Source organism: Thamnophis sirtalis, unplaced genomic scaffold (assembly GCF_051295495.1).
Source record: "Thamnophis sirtalis isolate CommonGarterSnake01/CBP01778 unplaced genomic scaffold, rThaSir2_p1.2 scaffold_8, whole genome shotgun sequence".
NCBI classification, from domain to species: domain Eukaryota; kingdom Metazoa; phylum Chordata; class Lepidosauria; order Squamata; family Natricidae; genus Thamnophis; species Thamnophis sirtalis.
The window spans coordinates 37,844,645-37,868,478 of record NW_028261388.1 but is presented as its reverse complement, the minus strand read 5'-3'; the positions used below and the strand labels follow the sequence as shown (position 1 = coordinate 37,868,478).

Here is a 23,834-nt window from a genome sequence, read left to right as displayed (position 1 = left end):
AACTTGAATGGATTGAACGTACCAAAGAAAAGAGCTCAGATGTTTAACAAACTTAGGAAACTGAAGGCAGACATAACCTACATACAGGAAATACACATTAAAAGGGAACATATTAATTGCAGCCAAATAAAATTACTTTGAACCAGCCAACAAACCTGGATGATGGCTGGCATACAGATTGAAAAATGAAAGAGAAAAAAGGATGATATATCAATTAAAAGATGACGAGGGAAATATTCAACATAAATTGAATGAAGAAAAGTAGCATATTATTCAAAATACTTCACAAAACTATACGTGTAAGATAAAACAATATTTAAACCCAGAAAAGATAATTCCAATCGCAAAAGAACAAAGGGAGGTGATAAACAGGCCAATAACAATAGCCGAAGTAGAATTAGTCCTGAAAAAACAGAAAAATAATAAAACCCCAGAACCAAACAGAATCCCAGTGGAGTTATACAAATATAATCAAATAATATTAGAAGAATTAGGAGTGGAAATATTTAACGAAGTCTTAGGAAAAGCCAAGATGCCGGAATCATGGATGGAAGCAATAATATCTCTAATCCTGAAAGAAGAAACCAATTTACAAGAAATCAAAATTACAGACCAAATTCACTATTGAATTCTGATTATAAAATATTTGCACCAATTATGGCAGAAAGAATTAAACACGTTTTAAATGAATGAATACATCCAGACCAAAACGTATTTTTACCTCACAGACACATTAAAAACAATAGAGAGTCATCCTAGACATAATAGAATACTATGAGGCGCATCCAGAAAAGCAATTGGAAGAGGTTTTCCTTGCTGCACAAAAAGCATTTGACAATGTAATTTGGAAATTTTTAACAACACAATTAGATAGGATAAAATTAGGACAAAATTTTACAAAAATGATAAAAAAACTTTATAACACCCAGACAGCCAAAGTTCTGATGAACGGAGAACTAACAGAGAATATTGAATAGATCTTCCCCTCTCTCCTTTGCTGTTTATACTAACTCTGGAAATATTGTTAAATAAAATTAGGAAAGACCAGGGAATAAAAGGTTTAAGACTTAAAAATGAAGAATATAAGACCCAAGCCTATGCTGATGACTTAGTATTTGTTTTAGAAGATCCACTAGAATCCAGTCCGAAATTAATTCAAAAATTAGAAGAATATGGCAAAGTGGCAGGACTAAAAATTAATAAAAGAAAACAAAACTGATAACTAATAACATGACAAAAAAGCAAGAAGAGGAATTAGAATTAGTAACTAAAATGCAAATAACTAAGAAAGTGAAATACTTGGGGATCTGGGTGTTGGCAAAATGTTCTACAATTAAAGACAACAATCATAATAAACTAGTGACTAGTGAAATAAAGAAAGATTTAGAAAGCTGGAAAAATATTCAGCTATCACTAATAGGACATATAGTCACAGTTAAAATGAATGTTTTACCAAGAATTTTATTTTTGTTGCAAGCCACACCTATTAATCCAGGTAAAACTTTCTTTCAGGAATTAAACAAACTAACTGCTAGATTCATCTGGCAAGGCCGAAAAGCGAGAATTAAACTAAAGTCAATGCAAGATAGCAAGGAGAGAGGAGGCTTAGCATTACCAAACTGGGAGTTATACGCATTAGCAGTAACAACAAACTTGGGTGAAGGACTGGATAGATTTAAAGAATAAAAGATTCTTGACTTTAGAAGGCCATGATATGCAAGCAGGTTGTCATACATTCCTATGGGATGATAAAAACAAAATTCACAAATACTTTCAAAAACATCTAATTTTAAATAGTTATTGCAAAATTGGCTCCAAATTTTTTAAAAAACTACTATGTGAAAATCCCGAATTGGCTATCCCTGACAGAAAGGATGACACACCCAAATTTTACAGATATGAATAATGTGTTAAGATATAGAGACTTAATTAACCGACAGGGAAATTTAAAAACCGAAGAATTGGCAGAACAAAACATGAAAGTGGACTGGCTAACCTACTTGCAAAACAAAACTAAACACAATAATAATACTAAATTATACGGCATCGAAATGGAACCACATGAATTAGATAAAATAATTCATAGCTCAGAAAGAAAGATGATAGGGAGAATATATAAATTTCTTCTGAAGTAAAAAATTGAAGAAGAAATTGTGAAAGAACAAATGGTAAAATGGGCTTTGGCTACAATATTGAATTAGATAAATGGGAAAAATGGGGGGGGGACAAAAAATTGGGGTTGCATACAAGGAAAACAAGTACAAAATGCTTTACAGATGGCACCTGGCACCAGTAAGGTTAGCAAAAATATCAGCAAATACCTCCCCAAAATGTTGGAAATGTGAATCAACACACGGTGTACGTGTGAGGAGGATAAAAAGTATTGCAAAAGGATGAAAAATTGGCTAGAGTCAATAACAGGAGTCAAAATAGATTGGAAACCAGAAGTTTTTCTACTAGGAATAATGACTGAGAAATATAAAAAAGAAATCCAGTATTTAATTTTACACATAATTACGGTGGCAAGGATTGCCTTCGCTCAGAAATTGAAAAATAGATTAATACCAAGCGAAGATGAAATAATAAGAAAGGTTATAGACTATGCCAAAATGTACAAATTATATATATATATATATATATATATATATATATATATATATATATATATATATATATATATATATATATATATATATATATATATATATATATATATATATATATATATATATATATATATATATATATATATATATATATATATATATATATATATATATATAATAAAGAAATTGGCCATGCAATGCTTTGTTCCCCCAACTCTCCATTCTTGATTTTATCTGTATTCTTGTTTCGTCTGTTGGACCTTCAATAGATTTTTGTTCTTTATTCGATTAATAGATGTTCTTGGCTTTCTTTTAAATAATCAGACAGTGCATGTTTTTCTTCTTCAACTATTTGCTTCACTTGTAATAATCCTCTGCCACCTGATTTTCGGGGCAGGTATAGTCTATCAGTATCACACATTGATGTAAACTGTAGTGCATTGTCATTAGTTTCCTAGTTTTTCGGTCCAAAATGTCCAAATCAGCTTGTGTCCAGTTAACTATACCAGCTGTGTATCTTATAACTGGTATTGCCCATGTATTTATGGCCTTGATTGTATTTCCACCATTCAATTTAGATTTCAAAATTTTCCTAACTCTGTTGGTGTACTCTCCTCTGACAATAGTTTTTACTTCTCCATGCTTGATGTTATCCAACTGCAGAATACCTAAATATTTATAGGCTTTATTTTCATTGCATTTAATTAGTTGGCCATTGGGCATTTCAATTCCCTCACATGTAGTGATTTTGCCCCTTTTTATGGATAGAGTGGCACATTTTTCCATGCCAAACTACATTGGAATATTGGTGCTGAATATTCGGACTGTTTTTGTCAGTGATTGGATTTCTACTTTCTATAGAGTTTCAAATCATCCATATGTAATAAATGATAATTTTTTTCAACTTCTTTGGCTGTTGGTAGCCTAATTTCATTTTTTAAGATTACTGATAGTGGGATCATCGCGATGATGAAGAGAAGAGGTGAAAGTGAATCACCCTGGAAAATTCCTTGCTTGATATTAACCATTCTGTAGTTCTCATTCCCTACTGCCAACTCAGTTCTCCACTGTTTCATTGCCATTATTATACAATTGTATCACAGCGGCCAGTTGTTTCGCCGGATTTGGCATTGGTTACTAGTCGGGCCCCACCCAGGGGCCTAGGACGTCATAACGTATTTTCATAATATGCGTGCAGATCCAAGCAGTGCGGCTTTTTGCATTTGACTGATGGTGATTTTGTCAATTTTTAACTGTTTCAAATGTAATTCCAGTGCTTTTGGAATAACACCCAGTGTGCCAATTACCACTGGAATTACCACTGCTGGTTTGTGCCATAGTCATTGAATTTTGATTTTTAAGTCCTGGTATTTTGCGATTTTTTCATGTTCCTTCTCGGCGACCTGCTATCACCTGGTATTGCGATGTCTATGATTGTGACCTTATTTTTCTCAACCAGTGTGATGTCTGGTGTATTATGCGCCAGTATTTTGTCCGTTTGCATACGGAAATCCCACAAGATCTTGACCATCTGATTTTCAGTGACTTTTTTAGGCTGATGTTCCCACCAGTTTGTTGCTGTTTTAATATTATAATTTTTGCACAAATTCCAATGGATCATTTGTGCTACTGAATTGTGCCACAATTTATAATCAGTCTGCGTGATTTTTTTTACAGCAGCTGATTATTATTATTATTATTATTATTATTATTATTATTATTATTATTATTATTATTATTATACTTTAGTCATTAAACATGAAACAGTTAACTGAACATTCAGAAATGTATCACAAATAAAATTGACTGGTGCTAATGGTTGATATGGATTGCTGCCAGCATTCTAGGTATCAATCAAGTACCTTCTTAAAATATACTGTCAGCACTCCTTCATTGAGTAATTAGGAAAGAAAACCACGAGACTCCATTGACAGAAATCAAGTGTACTTTTACTAATTATAAATGATCAGAAGCATAGCAAAGCGAAGACTGATTATTTAGGCGCGAAAGTGAGTGATATATAGAATAACCCATTCCCCACCCCTTGGCATCCCAGTTGCAGTCCAATCATAATTCTCCCAAGTGTCAGGTGTGAGATAACTTCGAAAGGCATCACCAAGATGGAATGTCGGTGCCGTTGGCCTTGGCGGGAACCTCCTCCGCATGCGCAGTCAGACAGGCAGCAGAACTCCAGAATCTTCCTCCAGCACAATTAGTAATCCCCTCCCAAATACCATGCCCCCCTCCCCATTTCAATGGCAGCCGAAGCAGCAGCAAAGCAGAGGCTGACATATACAATGTTATGAGTAGCACAGTTTTTTGCAGTTCCACTGGTGTTATTGCAGAAAGCTGCAATTTGTTGATGTATCTTGCAAAATTCTTGGACGTGGTACCAAGTGCACTGATGACAATAGGTATCACTATTACATGTTTCATACATAATCGGGTAGTTTCGATGGCCAGGTCGTGGTATTTTGTGATTTTTTTCCAGTTCTTTTTTCTTTTTTTCTAGTTGTTGTTGTTGTTGTTGTTGTTGTTGCTGTTGTTTTATAAATGCTCAGAAAACCAGTTTTCTTTTTCAGTTAGCAAGACATAACTTGTATCAGAAGTCACTGAACTATGATCACATGAAATCAGGCACTTTTTCTCAAAGCGTGCCAGTTCTCTATACTTTCTCTAGTTTTAGCATAATAATATTTATTACATATTTAGTATTTCAGAATATTGCTCAGTTTTCTTCAAAGTGAAAAAACTTTTCTTACCAAATTTTAAAATAATATTAGCTAGTATTAGATATCAAATCTCCAGAGATATACAATACCATAACATGAATATGTCTCAGCAAAAGATGTTTAAACAGGTAGAATATAACAGAAGCATTGCATCGCTATTCTAGAAAATAATGTCCTTTTGTGTGACTTAGTTTAAAGTAATTCTCTAAAGGGCCACTTCAATCTTAAGTGCTCCTTATATAACCCAGTGAAACAAGGGGAATGCCACTGAGACTTTTTACAATGCTTCTGAAGAGCTGCAGATAGGCAGACAGATATATGCATATACATTATACATGAATATATACACATACACATACATATTTTGGGGAAATGCCTTTGAGTCAATTTCAACTTTTGGAGAATGCTTGGACATGTCTCTGCAGTTTTCTTGGAAAAGTTTTTCAAAAAAAAAGGTTTGTCTTGCATCCTTCCTAGGGCAGAGAGAATGGAACTGACAGAAGGTTACTCATCAGAACTCCAGTATTCCTAAAAGCATCCACACTAATAAAATATATTTTTTAAAAATGGACAAAATCTTATAGTTTTTTTAAAGTGCTATTTATGTTGCTGAACAATGGAGTGCCAGCAAGAAACTTAAAGATCCATAGCCATAGAGCATTGTTTAAGAGTCACTGTCTTAAACATAGGACATAGTCAAGCTTTGTAAAAGAAAAGGAAAATTCAGAGCTAAAAGGGATTTATCATTAGCTAAAGAGAGTGGAAACATATATTACTCATGTACATTCATAATATTCAAATGATTCATCTTACTGAAATGGTTAGGGTGAATTGGGTAAACTTCTATTCTTTCTAAAGCCAAAAGAAGGATAATTTGGAATACCTAATTGGTTAAAAAAGAGAATTTTAATTTCCAATATTTCTTGTGATATTTTCAGAGACCAGTTGTGCTGTTCATGCACTTTTCTAATTAGCCAAGGGTTATATGTAATTATCCTGTCTTCATAAATAATCACTTATTTAGAATGTTTTCCTATCTTATCACATTTCAAGTACATTTCAAGGAAAGATATCATTAAGAAAATATGATGTGCAAGAGAATGCAATAACATTGGTAATAGCTTCAGCTATTTCCACCAATAAACTAAGCTGCTAGTTCTGTTAATAGAAATGGGGTATGACTCTCAAATCTATTGCTACAAGATGTATTGTGACACAAATATTAGGAACACAATTTTCAGTTATACTCTCAAATGTGGCCAAGAAAGTGTAGATCTGAACAATCATGTTTTAAACTAGTCAGCATAGCAGGTTGACTCATCTGCTTAGTTTTAGCATCATATCCACATTAACCTTTGCAAATTGTGTTCAGTATCTGAACCAAGAATAAACGGATCTGTGCAGATAAGGGAATGGGGGAAGGAAGGGTGGTGTCAATAAATGTTAACATCCTGTGTATAGAGTACTAAATGTCAACATGTAATCAAACCTAATTTATTATTGATTCTGTCATATTCATTGGAAAATATACGACTGTTTCTCTACTTTCATTAAGCAGATACGGTACTGTAAACCTTCCTCTTGACATTTTATATTGAAATAGACAAAAGGGTGTTCTTACAAATTGCAGTCATCTATTAAAACAAGAAAAGCAGAAAGTTTTAGAATGGAAGAAGAGATGCTGTTGCTCTTGACATTTCATTTATTTTTAATTAAAACATCTTAATTCTTTATTTGCTTCATTTATAACCTATTTTCCTAATTACAAATCTAACTTAGCATGGGTTTCATGTATCTTTCAATCACCACTTTTTATCTTTTTGAAAATAACCATTTCCAGGGTAATCACTGTGTCTTGGGTTCTTAGTTTGTGTATATTTGGTCTACATTAAAAATTACTAATACTTGACAGGTGATCTAGATTTATGCGGTCAGAATATAAATAATGTAATGTTATAATTCTATTCTAAGGAAAAGTGCAATAAAGCACACACTAATAGAGTTTGTAATGGCTTCTTTCCTTGTATCAGGTTCCTAAGATGTTTATAAATGGGATATGGGTCTGGACTCACACTCACACTGTAGGATATAAAATGTTTATTTTCATCTGTGCAGATTTATTAGATTGGATATTTTGTTTTTCACATTCCAATGCTGCATGCTAGCATTATATTAATACATAGTTCACATAAAATTCTGTTTTATATAAGAGCCATGTTATTTAAGCATCAGGAAAGTTATTTATCATCTAACTTAAAATGTCTGGAAATGAACTGGGACTTCTTATGCAAGAAGTAGTCTATGAAATCAATTCAGGCCTACCTGAACTAATGAAGAATAAAAATAGTATTTTAAAATCATACAGTCAAGTTAGTGTTCATGATATTCAAATATTGTAAACATATGCCTTGATATTTCTGTTAGTAAATGTATCTGAAACATTTAGAAACAGAGATGCATAGCTCAAACTCTTTTCATTTCATTCATCTAATTTTATTCTTTCTGTTTCTATATCTTGGTTTTAGTTCCTTAAATATAATACAATTTTAAGGCTTTAGCTATTAAACACAAACCTCATTACCAGCTATCACAAATGTGAGTGGAACTATTCAAAGAAATTATAGCAGAAAACCAGTCTTCAATGTACAGAGCATTTTAATAATCTTGAAGTACAGTTAATGAGACTGCTGGGGGCTTCCTAATACGTGTAAAAATTCTTCCCATCTTTGAAGTATTATTATGCTCTGCAGTCATTTAACGGATAATTTTCACTGACAGTAGTTGAAATGAAGAATCTCAGTTTGAACCTACCAGAAGTTGGAAGGGAGCTAGAATTGGAAGGGACAATTTAAAATACTAAGTCTAAATGCCTGCTTAGTGCAGAAATCCCAATTAAACCATACTGTTCTTGAATACTTCCAATCAAGACAACTTCACCTTTTCCATAAATTTCCACTGCACTGACATTATTGTTAAGTATTTTTCTTCAGGTAATTTTAGACCGTTATTTCACATCCTGTATTGCTTGATATTAAAGACTGGCCATGGTATGTATCTTTCCATCAACCATTGTATAATGTCCTTCTTGTTAGGCCTCTCTTTTCAAGACTAAAGATGCTTATTTTTTACCAGCTTCTATTGTATTAATTATAAAGCATCATTTCCACTGTCCTAATCAACTTCCTAATTCTTTCTTTTTAATACATAATTCTATTCTCAACAGTGCTTGAGTCTATGGTTTGTTAAACTCCTCAAATATTTTGAAAAGTTACCTCATCAAAGTTAATTCAGAATTTTGTTCTACAGTCAGAAAAATTACCATAAATACCGTAATGTACAAATGATACCTATACTATTCACCAGTTTCAGTAATTATTAACTACGTATGTTTGCTAATTAACACACGTACACACAAATATTCCATGCTCCAAATATACATTGCAAATAGCATAAATATAAGAAAGAATGAGAAGACCTTGGTTTCCACTCACACAACATAGGAATTTCAGCTTTCATGCTCTCTGTTAACCTCTTTGGGCCCATTAACAGTAGTTCTCTCCTAATGAAAACTAATGGGTTATCATCCGAGTGAAGTTTCAATTAAGTGAAGCACAATTTTAGAGATATACAAGCCCAAACAGCCACCTTAACTTTCTTAACTGTGCAAGTGATTTCAATAGAGTCTGTGTTGAATTAATCTCCACACAGAGAATATTATTTTAAATTAGATTATCATGGAGATCATAACATATTTCCACAGACAAATATCTATTATAAGATTGTGATGCAAGGAATTCAAGATATAGCCAACTCTTAAAAGGATTAAAAAAATGTCTTTAAACAAATATATTAGCAAGTTTTTTTTATAAGGCTGTGCCAAATAAATTAGAACATTTGGTAATAATTAAAGAAAAAAGAAAGAAAACTGTAGAACATTTTTTCTTACTTTGGAAATGACTAAACACAAAGGATGTAGAATAATCTGTGATCTCTTCATCTTTAACCCAGTCTGCCTCCCAACTTATAGATCCAGCTTCCAAGTTTGACAAGATAATTCCAGACATTATGTCGTATGATAAGTGAATAGTTATTCCTTCTCATAAAAAAGTAAAATAGAATTTTACAACAAAGTTTTAAAACAAGCAGAAATTATTTTTGATATATACAACAGTAAGAATTCCCAATGATAAATAAAAGCATCTGTAATCTCTCTTTCTTCCTCTGTCTTTGTCTCTCTCATTTGGGAAGTTGTAGCTGACCTTCAGTAGCTATGAAGCAGAGCAAATAGAGGATTGTCAAAACATGAGTTTTCCTAAAGGGCCTCAGACAGAAAATGAAACTTAGTGCACAAAACATTGTTAATATGCATTCTTCCTATCTTTTTTCCTTTGATGTAGTTATTGAAAGGTATCTTAATACTTTAGAGGCAGAAGATAACATATACCAAGTTTCCCTGAAAATACAACCTATCCCGAAAGTAAATCTTAGCTTGATTTTTACATGTGTGCCCAATATATGTCCTACCCCAAAATAAGCCCTAATTTAGACCCCACCCACTTCAGGGTAGATGGGTGAAAATTAAGCTAGGGGGGGATGGGGGGGGGCAGAGCTGCCCTAATACTTACCTTCAGACAGTTGCAGCCAGGCCTCACAAATCCTGACACCTGCCTTGCTGGCCTATTTCTTCTGCAGCCATCAAGGCCAGCAAGGCTTTCCTGAAAGCCTCTGTAGCCAATAACAGAGTTCAGGATCCATCCAGAGCTCTGTTATTGGCTGCAGAGGTCTTCAAGAAAGCCTTGTCGACCTCGAAAGAAGTTCCTGAAGGCCTCTGACAGTGAAAAGGGGGCTGGAAGAGGGGGCTGCATTTGAGCGGCTCCTGGATGGCGTTGCCTCCCCCGTCTCTTTCATTGACCTACTTACACAGCTGGCTGGCGGCGGCGGCGGAGACGGCTTTGTGCGAGAGGCGGCGGTTTCGGCCCCGTTGCCCTGGGAAGTGTTGGACCTTTCCTTTGACTGAGCAGTGCCGAGGCGTTGGTTTGTGCCCCGAAGAGGGGGTGGGGAGCCCAGGAGAGATGTCTACCGGGACTGGGGGACTGGCTTTTTGCCCCCACCATAGCCCTGTGGACTCCCCCCCTTCCCTCCTGGCGCGGCGTTTTCTTTTGCTTTTGCCGCTGTCCCTACGAGGCCCCACGTTGCCTGACCATCTTTCTGCTCGGACTGGGACTCAAGGAACCCAACGACGGGCCTCCTGTGGTGACCAGTGCCATCCACTGCTGCTACTGCTTCAGGAGTATCGCGTTAGCCAACGCTATTGCTATCATTTTGTATTAGACGCCATTACTCTGGAGAGACAACGAGCTGGCAGCTTGGACTCCCCCCAGTGGCCACTATTGCAACTGCAGCCCTCGGATTTTTATATGTATGAACGAACTACACCTGTTCAATCAGTGTCACCTCTCTCTGCCCCAGTGTCACTACTGCAGCCACTCAGACTCTGTCTTTTACTACACATTTGGCAGTCCGGACTTAACATCTTTGGCAGGCCCCTAAATCATCTAGACTCCTGGGACTTTTCAATCCTACCAGAGGGAGGGAGGCACCATCCTCCCCCCTCTATGTATCTTCAGTGGATTGGAACTGGGCCTTTAACCATCTTGCCAATTAATTGCCATAGGAAGGGAGAGGAGTGGAGCACCTCTCCCCCCCTCCCCCCCTAGGGGAGGGTGGAGGACGCCTTGGACTATCACAAGCTTAGTACGGTCTTGCCAACTTGCGCAACTTTTAATTTTTAAATTTAAATTTTTTAAACTGGTATGTTGAGTGCATGGGATTGTCTGGGATGGTGTGAATGATCTCACTTTTATTATTATTATTGTTGTAATTTGTGTTTTTTTTAATTACTCGTGAGGACTGCTTGTGTGAGAGCTTGGGTATGATTGACTCGGAGGACCTGCCGGGGTTTGCGGGGGTCACCGGGGTGGTCGGGGGGACTATGGCCATGGGAGAGGGTCGGAGCATTGCGGTCATAACAGGGAGGGGCAGATATGGCGGGGACTTTAGGGCAAGCCATTACCGGGGAAGGAGGGTTCGCTACATTACAGAGATCCCTCCTTCCGGCCCTATGAGTCCCACTCCAAGACCAGATGGCGCGAGTAGTCAAGACCCTGGTCTCAGGCTGCTGTTGCTAAATGCCAGGTCTGTTGTTCACAAAGCTCCCCTCGTCCGGGACTTAATTGTTGACAAGAGGGCAGACCTGGCATGTATTACTGAAACCTGGCTGGGCACAGAAGGAGGAGTCCCCCTTGTAGAGATGTGCCCAGAGGGATTTCAGGTGCTTCATCAGCCGAGAGCCCAGGAAAGGGGTGGCGGTGTGGCTATTATTATCCGGGAGTCTCTGTTACCTCGTAGGGTCCCTGCTCCGGAGCTTGCTGGGTGTGAGTCCCTGCTGATAAAGTTGGACCTCAAGGGTCAAGTGGGTTTGCTGCTAACGTACCTGCCTCCCAACTGCGTTGCAGCATCCCTCCCCTCGCTCCTCGAGTCAGTAGCCGAGCTGGCAGTTGAGCTCCCCAGGCTTATAGTTCTGGGGGACTTTAACCTGCCATCGCTCGGTGAACGCTCTGACGGGGCGCAGGAGTTCATGGCTTCCATGACAGCCATGGGCTTGACCCAGGTAATTCGGGGCCCAACTCATACAGCGGGTCACATGCTCGACCTCGTATTCCTCTCGGAGCAGTGGATGCGTGATCTTGGTCTGAGGGGTAATGAGATCATACCCCTGTCGTGGTCAGACCACTGCCTACTGAGGCTTGACTTCCGGAGACCAAACCCCCACCGTAGGGAGGAGGAACCGACCAGGTGGTTCCGCCCCAGGCGACTTATGGACCCTTTGAGGTTCCAGACGGAGCTTGGGGTAATTCCCGACACTCTCGCCCACAGTTCGGTGGAGACTCTGGTTGCCACCTGGCATTCGGCGGCGTCGGAGTCTCTTGACCGGATTGCGCCACTACGGCCCCTCCAGGTCAGCGGATCCCGGAGACCTCCTTGGTTCACCAAGGAGCTCCGGGAGAAGAAGCACCGGAGGAGACGCCTAGAGCACCTGTGGAGGTCCGATAAGTCCGAGGAGAACCGAGCACTTCTGACTACCTGCACCAAGGATTACATCCGGGCACTAAGAGTTGCCAAAAGAACGCATATCTCCGCCTTGGTAGCGTCTGCCGAGTCACGCCCAGCCGCCCTGTTTAGGATCACCCGCTCCCTCCTTAATAGGAGGGATGCGGGAGACCCCTTGCAGGGTAGGGCTGAGGACTATGCCCAGTTCTTGGCGGACAAAGTTGCTCGGTTTCGTTCGGACTTGGACTCCACCGCCGTAGATCCAGCCGAGACACAGGGGGATTACTTGGTAAACCATCTCTGGGTTGAGTTCCAGGATGTTGCTTCTGGGGATGTGGACAAGGCCATTCGAGCTGTAAGTGCCTCCACCTGTATTCTGGACCCGTGTCCCTCCTGGCTGGTTGCCAACAGCAGGGAGGTGACACATGGCTGGATCCAGGTGGTCGTGACCGCCTCCCTTCGGGAGGGGCACTTCCCCGCCACACTTAAGACGGCGGTGGTGAGACCCCTCCTGAAGAAACCATCCTTGGATCCAGCCATTTTAAACAACTATCGTCCTGTCTCCAACCTCCCCTTTATTGGGAAGGTTGTCGAGAAGGTGGTGGCCTTCCAGCTTCAACGGGCCTTGGAGGAAGCTAGCTATCTTGACCCCTTCCAGTCCGGCTTCAGACCCAGTTACAGCACTGAAACCGCTTTGGTCGCATTGACCGATGATCTCTGGAGGGCCAGAGATGGAGGCCATGCGTCCATCCTGGTTCTCCTTGACCTCTCAGCGGCTTTCGATACCATCGACCATGGTATCCTTCTGCGACGACTGCGGGAGGTGGGGGTGGGAGGCACTGTTTTGCAGTGGTTCTCCTCCTACCTCTCGGACAGGTCGCAGTCGGTGTTGGTCGGGGGGCAGAGATCGTCCCTGAGGCCCCTAACATATGGGGTGCCGCAGGGTTCGGTCTTATCCCCCCTACTATTTAACATTTACATGAAACCGCTGGGCTAGATCATCCGGAGGCACGGGATAAAATACCATCAATATGCGGACGATACACAACTGTATCTGTCCGCCCCGTGCCAACTCAATGAAGCGGTGGACGTGATGAACCGGGGCCTTGAGGCCGTTAAGAACTGGATGAGCGCTAACAAACTGGTACTCAACCTGGACAAGACCGAGTGGCTGTTGTGTTTCCCTCCCAACAATTTGGCTGACATTCCAACACTCAGGCTGGGGGGTCAAATTTTATACCCCTCAGATAGGGTCCGTAATCTAGGAGTCCTCCTGGATCCACAGCTGACTTTTAACCATCAGTTGTCAGCTGTGACCAGGGGGGCATTTGCCCAGGTTCGCCTGGTCCGCCAGTTACGGCCCTACCTGAACCGGGAGGCTCTCACAACAGTCACTCGAGCCCTTGTGATCTCTAGGCTGGAATACTACAATGGGCTCTACATGGGGTTGCCCTTGAAGTGCATCCGGCGACTGCAGTTAGTCCAGAATGCAGCCGCGCGAGTGATAGTGGGCGCACCGCGGTTCGCCCACATTACACCCATCCTCCGCGAGCTGCACTGGCTACCTGTCGATCTCCGGGTGCGCTTCAGGGTATTGATGACCACCTTTAAAGCACTCCATGGTAGTGGATCTGGGTACTTGAGAGACCGCCTGCTGCCGATTACCTCCCTTCGACCGATTAGATCGCACAGATTGGGCCTCCTCCGGATTCCATCTGCCAGTCAATGTTGACTGGCGACTACACGGAGGAGAGCCTTTTCTGTTGCAGCTCCGACCCTGTGGAACGATCTCCCTGTTGAGATTCGTACCCTCACCACCATCCAGACCTTCCGCACGGCCCTTAAGACCTGGCTCTCCCAGCAGGCCTGGGGATAAGTTTTTAAATTACCCTCCCGAGTGCTGACTGTTGAATGCAAGTTGGTGTTTTATTATCTATCTTGTTTACTCACTGTTTGTCTTGTATTATTGCACCCCCTTCCCGTGATTGTAAGCCGCCCTGAGTCCCCTCAGGGAGAAGGGCAGCCTATAAATCGTAATAAATGTCTGAAAAAAAAATGTCTGGAAGCAATGTACTCAAGTGAAGTGAGTCAGTGGATTACAACCCCCCCCCCAATAAGAACTGGTGTATTTTTTAGTGGCAAAAAAAAATAAACAGGATCTTATTTTGGGGGAAAACATGGGTACAAATATTTGCACCACCTAATCTGGTGAGCATGGAAAAAATGGGGGGGGAGTACCTCTCATGTGCACATGCACACTATGGGGGTGTCGCACATTGCATTATGGATGCAGCATGCCCACGCACGACCCTCTTGCACTCCCTCCCTTATGGCACATGAGCCAAAAAAGGTTCGCCATCGCTGCTCTGGGGCAACTTTTAATTTATTACAGTTAGCAAGTAATTTGATACAAAAGAAAGAAGATTGAGGCAAAAGATGTTGGATGTCCTTTCTGAGCAAAGTCAAATTCAAATTTTTATTATAGCTCAAAGAGTAAGATAAATACAGAAGAATTCCAAACTATTTCCGAAATAAATTGATTGGTAAAATAGCCTCAAGGAACCCATTTAACAAAACAACTTATATGTGTATGTCTCTCTCTCCCTCCCTCTCCCTCCCTCCCTCCCTCCCTCCCCCCCTCCCTCTCTCTCTCTCTCTTTCTCTCTCTCTCTCTCTGTGTATGTGTGTGTGTACATCCTATACACTGAATACAGCCATTTTTTCCTCCTGGAACTCTGCACCACACATCCTGTTTTTGCCAAAAATGGGTTCATTTTTTGAAAAAATGGTGCATGCAGAGGGTTTGGAAGGGCTGAAGAGTGTTCCTAGGGACTGTGGACGACAAAAATGAGATGTGAGGGGGGGTTTGGAAGTAAAAAATGGGCCCATTTTTCATGAAAGCGAGCCCATTTTTTGCAAAAATGGTGTGTGCAGAGGGTTTGGGAGACCTGCAGTGTGCTCCTGGGGGCTGGGGAGGGCAAAAACTATTTTTTCTTGTTTTTCTCTTTGAAATCTTGGTGTGTCTTATATTCCAGTCCATCTTATAGTTTGAAAAATGTGGTATATATCTCACATGTACACTTGTACACATACTCAAAATACAATAAGTACACATAAATATATGCATAATTATAAGATACCAAGGAAAATAGTTTTGCCACCAGTAGTTCTATAAATTCAGTGCTCCTCTTTATACATTATTATGCCTCAAGCATATCTACTTTTTTTAATACTTGGAAAAATATTTTCTGCTGAAGTTGTTTTGAGTGGACTTTAAAAAAAAATAATCGATTGCATTTTTACAGTCGTTGTAACAATGATAGATAGATATTTAAAATTTGAAAATGGCTACATAAATTTTCCACTGAAGCATTTCAGAGAGTACTGAAAAAAATTCGGAATGAAAAAGGCAAAGGATAATTAATCATTACAATATTTTATTATCTTTTGAAAATTCAATTGTTATGTATTTATTTAATGATATACCATCAATATTTACAGAGTTTTTCAGTTCCTCAAAGGAACAAACTAGAACTTTGAACAAATATTAATTTAATTATTTATTAATCATGCTCCTACACTTATTAAATCAGTCATGTACGGTGAAGACTGACATCCTATAACCTCAACGGTAGAATTCCAGATACCATTGAATAACCTCAAGCAAAGACATAGAGTTTTAAAACAGACCATCAGCCCCATCAGTTCTCTAAGGAACATGGTTAGACTTTTCCTAATCTTATGTATTCAACCTTAACAGACCAAAAATGGAAGAAAGACAAGGTAGGAGGGGGAAATCTTTATGTCAAACATTTTAAGGATCTACAGTGCCCTCAGATGAATGAAAACATTAGCCTGTCTTTGATCTGATTTAGCTTAATTCCCTTCACTTATTTAATGAAAAGGAAACTAATTTCATTTAGTAAGGAAAAAAAAGAAAACTACGGCTAACCCTCAATTTATCCCTACAATTGAGCCCAACGTTTCTGTTGCTAAGCAAGGCATTTAGCAACAGAACAAGGCCTGGGGTTGATGAGTTCCCCTCCCCTCTCGACTTGTGTGGTTGTGTGATTCTTGGCTATTTTAACTTCTTGTATTGTGTTCTATGTTTCCCTTTCCCCCTTGAGTTGTTCGCTGCCCTGAGTCCCTCCCTGAGAAGGGCGGCATACAAATAAAATAAATCTAAATCTAATCTAAATCATTTGTTAAGTGACTTATGCACCATTTTATGACCTTTCTTGTCGCAGTTGTTAAGGGAATCACTGCAATTGTTAAGTTAATAATACAGCTGATAGATGAATCTGGCTTCCTCATTGACTCTGCTTGTCAGAAGGTGATTACATGAGCCCAGGACACTGTCATCAATATGGACCAGCTTCCAAGCATCTGCATTTTGATCACATGACCATGAGGCGTCTGAAAAAAAGTCACTTTTTTCAGTGTCATTGTAATTTTGAGTCACTCAGTGAACTGTTGTAAGTAGAGGGCTACCTGTATTCTATTAGTAAACCAGTCACTTCCAACCTGCTAGCCAGTTTCTTTACAATTTCAACCTGAGTCAATCTGATACTAATTTTTTCCCCAGGTGTTATGCTATCTAGAACACTTACTCCTGATAGAAACTCTTGTTATGATATAATTAGCTTCAATGTACCCACTTAAATCTGTCTGGCAAGAGTGTTTGTTGTATAGTGGTGGTTTTATTTAAACCAATATTAGTGATGTCAATAGAGAGCTTTCACTCAATATTTGTGTAAATTAAAGCTCAGGTTATGACAGCAATATGGATTACTAACACAACGTATCAAATTTAAAGAATGTGGGTGTTATATATATAATATATGATAAAAAGGAATACTTTTTAGCAATAAGTATAATAGTACTACTTAAATATATGAGCAGGGTAAGCTTCTAAATCAAATAGCAGTTCACTGAAGGAAAACAATTGCTTACTCGCAATCCAGCAGTTTTCGAGTGCCAGCAATCTTTCAAGTCAGAGGACAGAACTGCTTGCTGTGATATATTGTAGGGTTGATGCTTGAATTACCAAGCCTTCACCTCAAAAGACTTGAACAACAGTTTCTATTTGTCTGCAACTTCATCTTCTAGCAATTGGATTAAACTCCAGCCCCATTAAATGGTATCAGATTAAGCCCTACTACTTTCGCCATATTATTCAGTGAAATCAGCTTTTCTTCAGCATTTGCATTTGTGTAATTAACATTAGATAAATAAAAGTTTGTATTATGGTCCTGGCTCATATGGCAGCTATCATGGCTCAATGGTGAATGTCTTCAGAGAAGCCAGTATCATTAAATGTTTATCTGGAAGCAGTGAGTCACCTGAACTTCTCTTGTCATGAGCACACCAGATTTGTAATGCCCGAATGGGTCTTCTGAATGCAACAGACCCAGCAGACAGAACAATATCATGAAAACTGGACTATGAAGAATGATTATTGCTTACATAAAAAGCAACCACACAATTTATTTTACTTTAGCTATTTGTGAAACAATATTTGGTGAAGATAAAGGGATATGGTAATCATAGTCCTCTAGTAGCCTAAGATGAAGCCTAGCAATAAAATATCTAAAGTGTTTAGGAATATTAGGTGAAAGCTCTATACATCTGATAGTTAAAATTAGTCATATAGTTTTTTTTTTACAATGTAGAATTAATTTGTTTCGGTCAATGCAATCAAGATACCAATGTATTTTTATACAATGCTATGGCACATTGCTTGCAGTTTAAGGGTATCATTTTATTTGAATTGCAATTGTTAATGAATCTGTAGACTAAGAAAATGCTAAGACTAGTCTTGAAGATAACATAGATGGCTGCAGATCTTAGCATTCAAAAATATGCTTGCTAGTAATTTTCTGGTTACATTTCTCTACTATTACTGAAAATACTTTTTGTTGTGCTTCTTAGCAATGAGACAAGAAAGAAGTTAAGATAAGTGAACTATTAATGAAGTTCTATCTGACATATTTGTATTTATGTACTTATGTAAATGCAGGCAAAATTAATTCCGATTTGATAGATTTTATGCTGATTATGTTGGTAAGCATAAATATGAATGAACTAAATCTGAAGTTGCTAAGCAGATCACCTGGGATAAACACAGGTGTGTATGTACTGTGTGTATGTGTGTGTATATATATATGTACATTCACACAAATCCACACATATCTTTGGATCTAGTATGATGGCAAATAGCATACAAAATTTAGCCTAATTAAAAGATGACATCCTCAAACCCTAAAATATAAAGACACTCAAAATAATATAATTTATTCATACCTCCCTCCCTCCCTCACTCACTCACTCTCCATTTTTATTGTACTATCATTTTCAAAGCTCATGAAATAAAATTCCACCATATCATCATTTTTCTCACTATACATAAACAGAAATGAAACACATATTCACACCCATAGGTGTAGTGAAGGAATTGCCTGAAAAGCTAATGAGATGTCATGCATTTAGAACAAGGACTCTGCAGATCAGGCAGTGGCTAGTGAATAATTGTGCTTCTCTGTAATTAAGCTAAGCATAACAACATGGGAATCATACATGGATAGTAAAATACAGATAAATTGAATTAATGTTTTTTGTTTGGAACACAAGGATTCAAAGGTGCCACTAGTCACTCCAATCTATAAACTATATTTTCAGGGTAAGGATTGAATTAATTTATAAGGACAATCCATTTCTAGTAAAATCAATATCTGATGTCAAAAATGTACCAAACTCTTCCATAGTATGAAAGCCTGATCTTTTGTTGAGAATCATTTTGGCTATTAAATTACAAAATCTATAAATAATTCTTTCAATTTAAAAAAGAAGAAGAAACTGCCTTCAGCTTTATTTGGAGGAGTAGCGGTTGATATTTTCTTTTATATTAGCTATATGTCTGCTCAAGCACTGTCATTCATAGCCAAATAAAAAGGTTTTATTATACATGGCTGTATATTATTTTGAAGATTAGACACATATATGGACGTACACATATTTAATTTCCTGCAGGAATAGCATTTTGCACTTGAACAAATCAATAATAGTTCATTTGTTGACATTCTGTGGTTTTCCTGTCAGCATAAGTGTCCACAGATCATTAAGTAGTAACAAGATTAGTTGCCATGATATTCCCCAAAGAAGAAAAGCAGGGTCAAGAATGAGTCCAAGGACACTACTTATTAAAATGATTATGCAGGTAAAGCAAAAGATAAGCTTTTGATTTGCCCAGATCTCCTAAGTGCTGTTCTATTGTACTCAGCCAGCAGAGATGATCCTTTAAGCTTTCATCTGAACAGATTTGGAGACCCAGAGGTGTTTTAGATAGACTATTGGATCATAAAACATGATCTCTATGCCTTAATTTCCTTTTGCAGGTGTAAAGTAAGGACAAAGAAGAAATAAAATCTTTCATATTTATATAGTATTATTTAAATAGTACTCGCTATATTTATATTATTATTTTCAAATGATCATGTCTGTAACCAAGGCCAAGATTCATGGAATGTCAAATACATGCATACTCGGTAATACTTTAGAGGAACTGTAAGAGCTTCAGACTCTTGGTGGGCCTCAGAAGCCCTACATAGACAGCAATATCCATTCCTTAATAGTACAATACAATTACCTCAAACAGAACAGAACAAAGAGAGTTGGGAGAGACCTTGGAGGTCTTCAGGTCCAACCTTCTGCTCAAGCAGGAGCATATTATTTCACTGGTTGTCCAATTTTTTCTTAGAAACCGCACATGATGGAGGACCCACAACTTCTGGAGGTAGGCCATTTTGACACAAAAGTCAAAATAAGCTTATAGAAACAATCTAGTGAAGAACAGCTTTCCTTGATTTCATGATTAAGGGGAAAAAATCCAGGCATAGGAACTATCTTTCAGGTTACATTTGGATTGCCCCACTTAATGTATATTTCCCTTTAAGTTTTAAAACTCCATTCATCCATCTACAACAATTAGCTACACAAAATTACATGCTTTGAACCAGAAGTGTAAGCTCAAAGTCCATATTCTTGTTCTGTTTAGCAGGGCTTACCTGAGCAAACAAAAAATATTTAGATAAGCTAAAATCAAGAGGGTATTTCTTTTTAAAGCTTCTTTGAGTTTAATCAGTGGCATAGCATCCTTGGTCTGGTCTGGGCCCCAGGAAGCTTTGAATTAATGCAGAAACTTAACTTCCTTTCTACCATGCATGAAAATGTTTTCTCCTCCATCTGTCACTTAAGTGGGGCAAATCAATTGACACAGCCAGATGAGACAGAGCGACCATTCCATTAGCCCATGAAAGGGACAAGTGATCCTTTCATGCCTATGGGAATTGTCTTTCCCGGCAGCTATTTTGCAGACTTTACAGAACCTGCTTTTTTTTGCACATTAAATAATATTCTTTATCAGTCCATCCAGTACCTCTCCCACTCCCAACAACTCCCTCTCCCTTTCTTCTCCTCCTCTCTCTTTTACCTTGGTTGCTGGAAACATGACTGCAGCCTCCCAGGCACACCAGCAGCAGCACCAAAGGAAAGAACAGGTTAAATTTCCAAAGGAAGCCCTTCATTTCACTGCTGTCCATGGCTGGGACCTCAGACCTTTCTCTTGGTCCCACACCAGGACTGAGGATGTCAGGTTCTTTGCCTGTCCAGGCTAATAAGCAGCGTGGAAGCCCTGAAGGAAGGAAGAATCAGGTTCGCAGTTGTTGCCAAAGCTGAAGAAATAGCAAAGGAGGGGGGAGGTGTAGTGGGTTGGGGAAAAATTGCCCCGAGAAGAGCTTCCTTCCCCTCTAAAACAGAGGCTGGAGGGCAAAGGATATCGTTGAGCCTGTAAGACTTGAAAGGCAAACAGCTTAGCCGGAAAACTTTCCTCGGTTCGGATGCCGTGTGTGTGTGTATGTGCGTGCGTGAGTGTGTGTATGCAAGAAGGGTACCCAGGCTGATGTCGTCCACCTGGCTGCCTTCTTCCGTTTTGCTTCCTTTTCAGCTTCTCATCATCATCAGCAATCGTTTCACTGACGACCCCCCGAACGACTGCAGCCACCGCCTGGGGAGCAGCCTCTCCATCCCTTTGGTCGATTGCCCATCCCCGCGCTTGACCATAAGGGACAGCGCCGGGACAGAGAATAATTTCCGAGCCGCGAAAGGTTTTTTTCCCCCCCCGCTCACGATAAGCTGCGCCAGTTGCGGACTAGAAGGTGCTGAAACGCTGGACAGTTCCCCGCTTCTCCTGAGTCGTCAGGAAAACTTGCCAAGCAGGATTTCCCAGCCGCCGCGACGGACTCCCCTTGGCTGGGACGGAGGCTCCTTGACGCCAAGCACTCGCAAATCAGACTCAGTTGGGTTGCTTCCCTTCCTCCCGCCTACTGACATCTCCGTTTTTTCCCCATCGGCTTTTGCTTGGGACTGAACGAGTCCTGCCTCCCCACCTTTTCTTTTCTGGAGGACTGTGCGTGCCAGTGGTATATCAAGCCAAGCAGCCCTTCGGAGACACTCCAGAGGAGCAGGATCAATATGCTATCTGGCGTCCGAAGCGGCAAGAGGGCTGTTGAGGTTTTCTGAGCCGGCAACCCTTGGAAGCAGCAGCCACTGTTTGCTGCAAAAAAATTCCCGATTCGTGTTTCTCTTTCCTTCCCTGCCAAAAGACGGGTGGGAGGAGAAATTACATTTGCACTGGATCTTTAAAGGTTTGGGGAGGGGGCTGGAGGGAAAGAAGCGAGAGAAGCAAGGCAGGAAAGAGGTTGGAGCTTTTTTTCACCTGCTCGGTTGTTCTTTTGAGAAGAGGTGAAAGATTGGTGGTTAGCTCTTGGAAGAGCAGGAGGAAGAAGAAAGAAGCTAGTTTAGCTTGGTAGCTGTGAGCAGCCTGCAGGTCAAATGCAGCCTATTCGGCACTAGAGGGGGTTAGTTGACAAGATAAAAATAAATAAATAAAATAATAAATAAATAAAATCGCTTTTGGAAGGCAGTAACAGCTAAACTTTAAAATTGCATTAGATAAAAAGACACTGGTAATCCTTAGGGCATGGTGGCAATTTGCTATCTTTAGCTTTTTCATCCTTCCTGGGGACGAGCAACTTCCTGGTCTGTAGAATAATGATTTCCCAAGTCTGGTTGGGATGTTGCAGGCTAAGGTCATGTACAAAATGATGAGTTTCAAAGTTGGGTCAGGAAATCATGATATTGTCTTCAGTGAACTAAACCTATCAATTTTTTTCTTACATGTCCAACAGAGGAAGAAATGATAGATGAGAATGCCTGTCTGGTGGTTATTATAGGAGCTAGCCAGAAGGTGAATTAAAGTAATAGAACAGAAATAAACAAACCCAAAACATGTTTTCATGTTGTCAGCAGTGTTAGCATTTGAGACGGTACTATGGAGAAGGAGATGGGCAGCAGAGAAGATGCTGAGAAGTACTTCCTAGCTCACAACAGCAGCAGCTTTAATGTGTGGGGAATACATTAAATGCAGTAATGTGTGAGAAACATTGCTCAGGAAGACATCACTCTGGATCTGAACTCAACCTCTAGAAAGGCAGAGACTGTTGTGTAAAAGCAGTAGTAAATATATTTAAAGGATCATACTAGTTGATTCTAGGCTTAGAGGAAAATGAGAAAAAGGAGCTCAGAAAGGCCTCACCTCAGAATGCTGTGGAAGAATTTATAAAGGTATGAAGAGTACAAGGAGAAAAAAGACCAAGGCTCACAACCTGAGAGAAAGAATCTAGGTCTAGAAAGTTAGGAATAAACAAGGGCAAATAAGGTTTCACATAAAAACTTGTAGGTAGATAAGATATTATTACCAAAGGTAATAAAGTTGGGGAGGGAAAAAAGAGCCCCCCCCCACATTATCACAAGTGAGGAGAGGGAAAATAATACAACAAAAATACATCTTTAATTGATTTAACATGGTATTTTGTGGGTAGGTAGCTAGGAAGAGAGACCAAGAAAGATGATATATGAGTCTGTCTTGTAAGCAGAGAAATACAAAATGTATTTATTCATTTAAAACATTTATATAAGTAACTCATGTAATTGGGTGGCCCCTAATCAAAGTATGTAATACATTTATAAAAATAGATTTCATAGAAGGGCTATTGGAAAGTGCATCAATTGGAAGAAATAAATGAATTGAATTTATTTAAATATGAGGAAAATCAAATAAAATTGTTTCTTTTACATTAAATGCAAGCTAAAGAACCTCACAAATTCCATTGGATGGGTCATTATTTAGCTTATTGTGTGAATTGGTATATTTGTCTTTGAGCCTGAACTCTGGGTCATATGATTAGATAGCAGTGCTGAACCTTCACAGATATGTTCTTCAACTGATAAATCTAGAGGCAAAGAATACAAAAACAAAAAAAAATTATAT

At 39.2% G+C, this 23,834-nt stretch overlaps 1 protein-coding gene across 1 annotated transcript in view; it reads right to left on the bottom strand.

Annotated features, from left to right (window-relative positions):
* The window catches only part of EPHA6 (EPH receptor A6), a 415,820-nt gene extending 393,410 nt beyond the window's left edge, over positions 1-22,410 (bottom strand). Inside the window, exon 1 of the mRNA XM_087721464.1 lies at positions 20,937-22,410. Coding sequence (XP_087577590.1) covers positions 20,937-21,045 — 109 coding nt within the window. The 5' untranslated portion in view covers positions 21,046-22,410. The remainder of the gene's footprint in view (positions 1-20,936) is intronic.
* Positions 22,411-23,834: the final 1,424 nt, after the last annotated feature.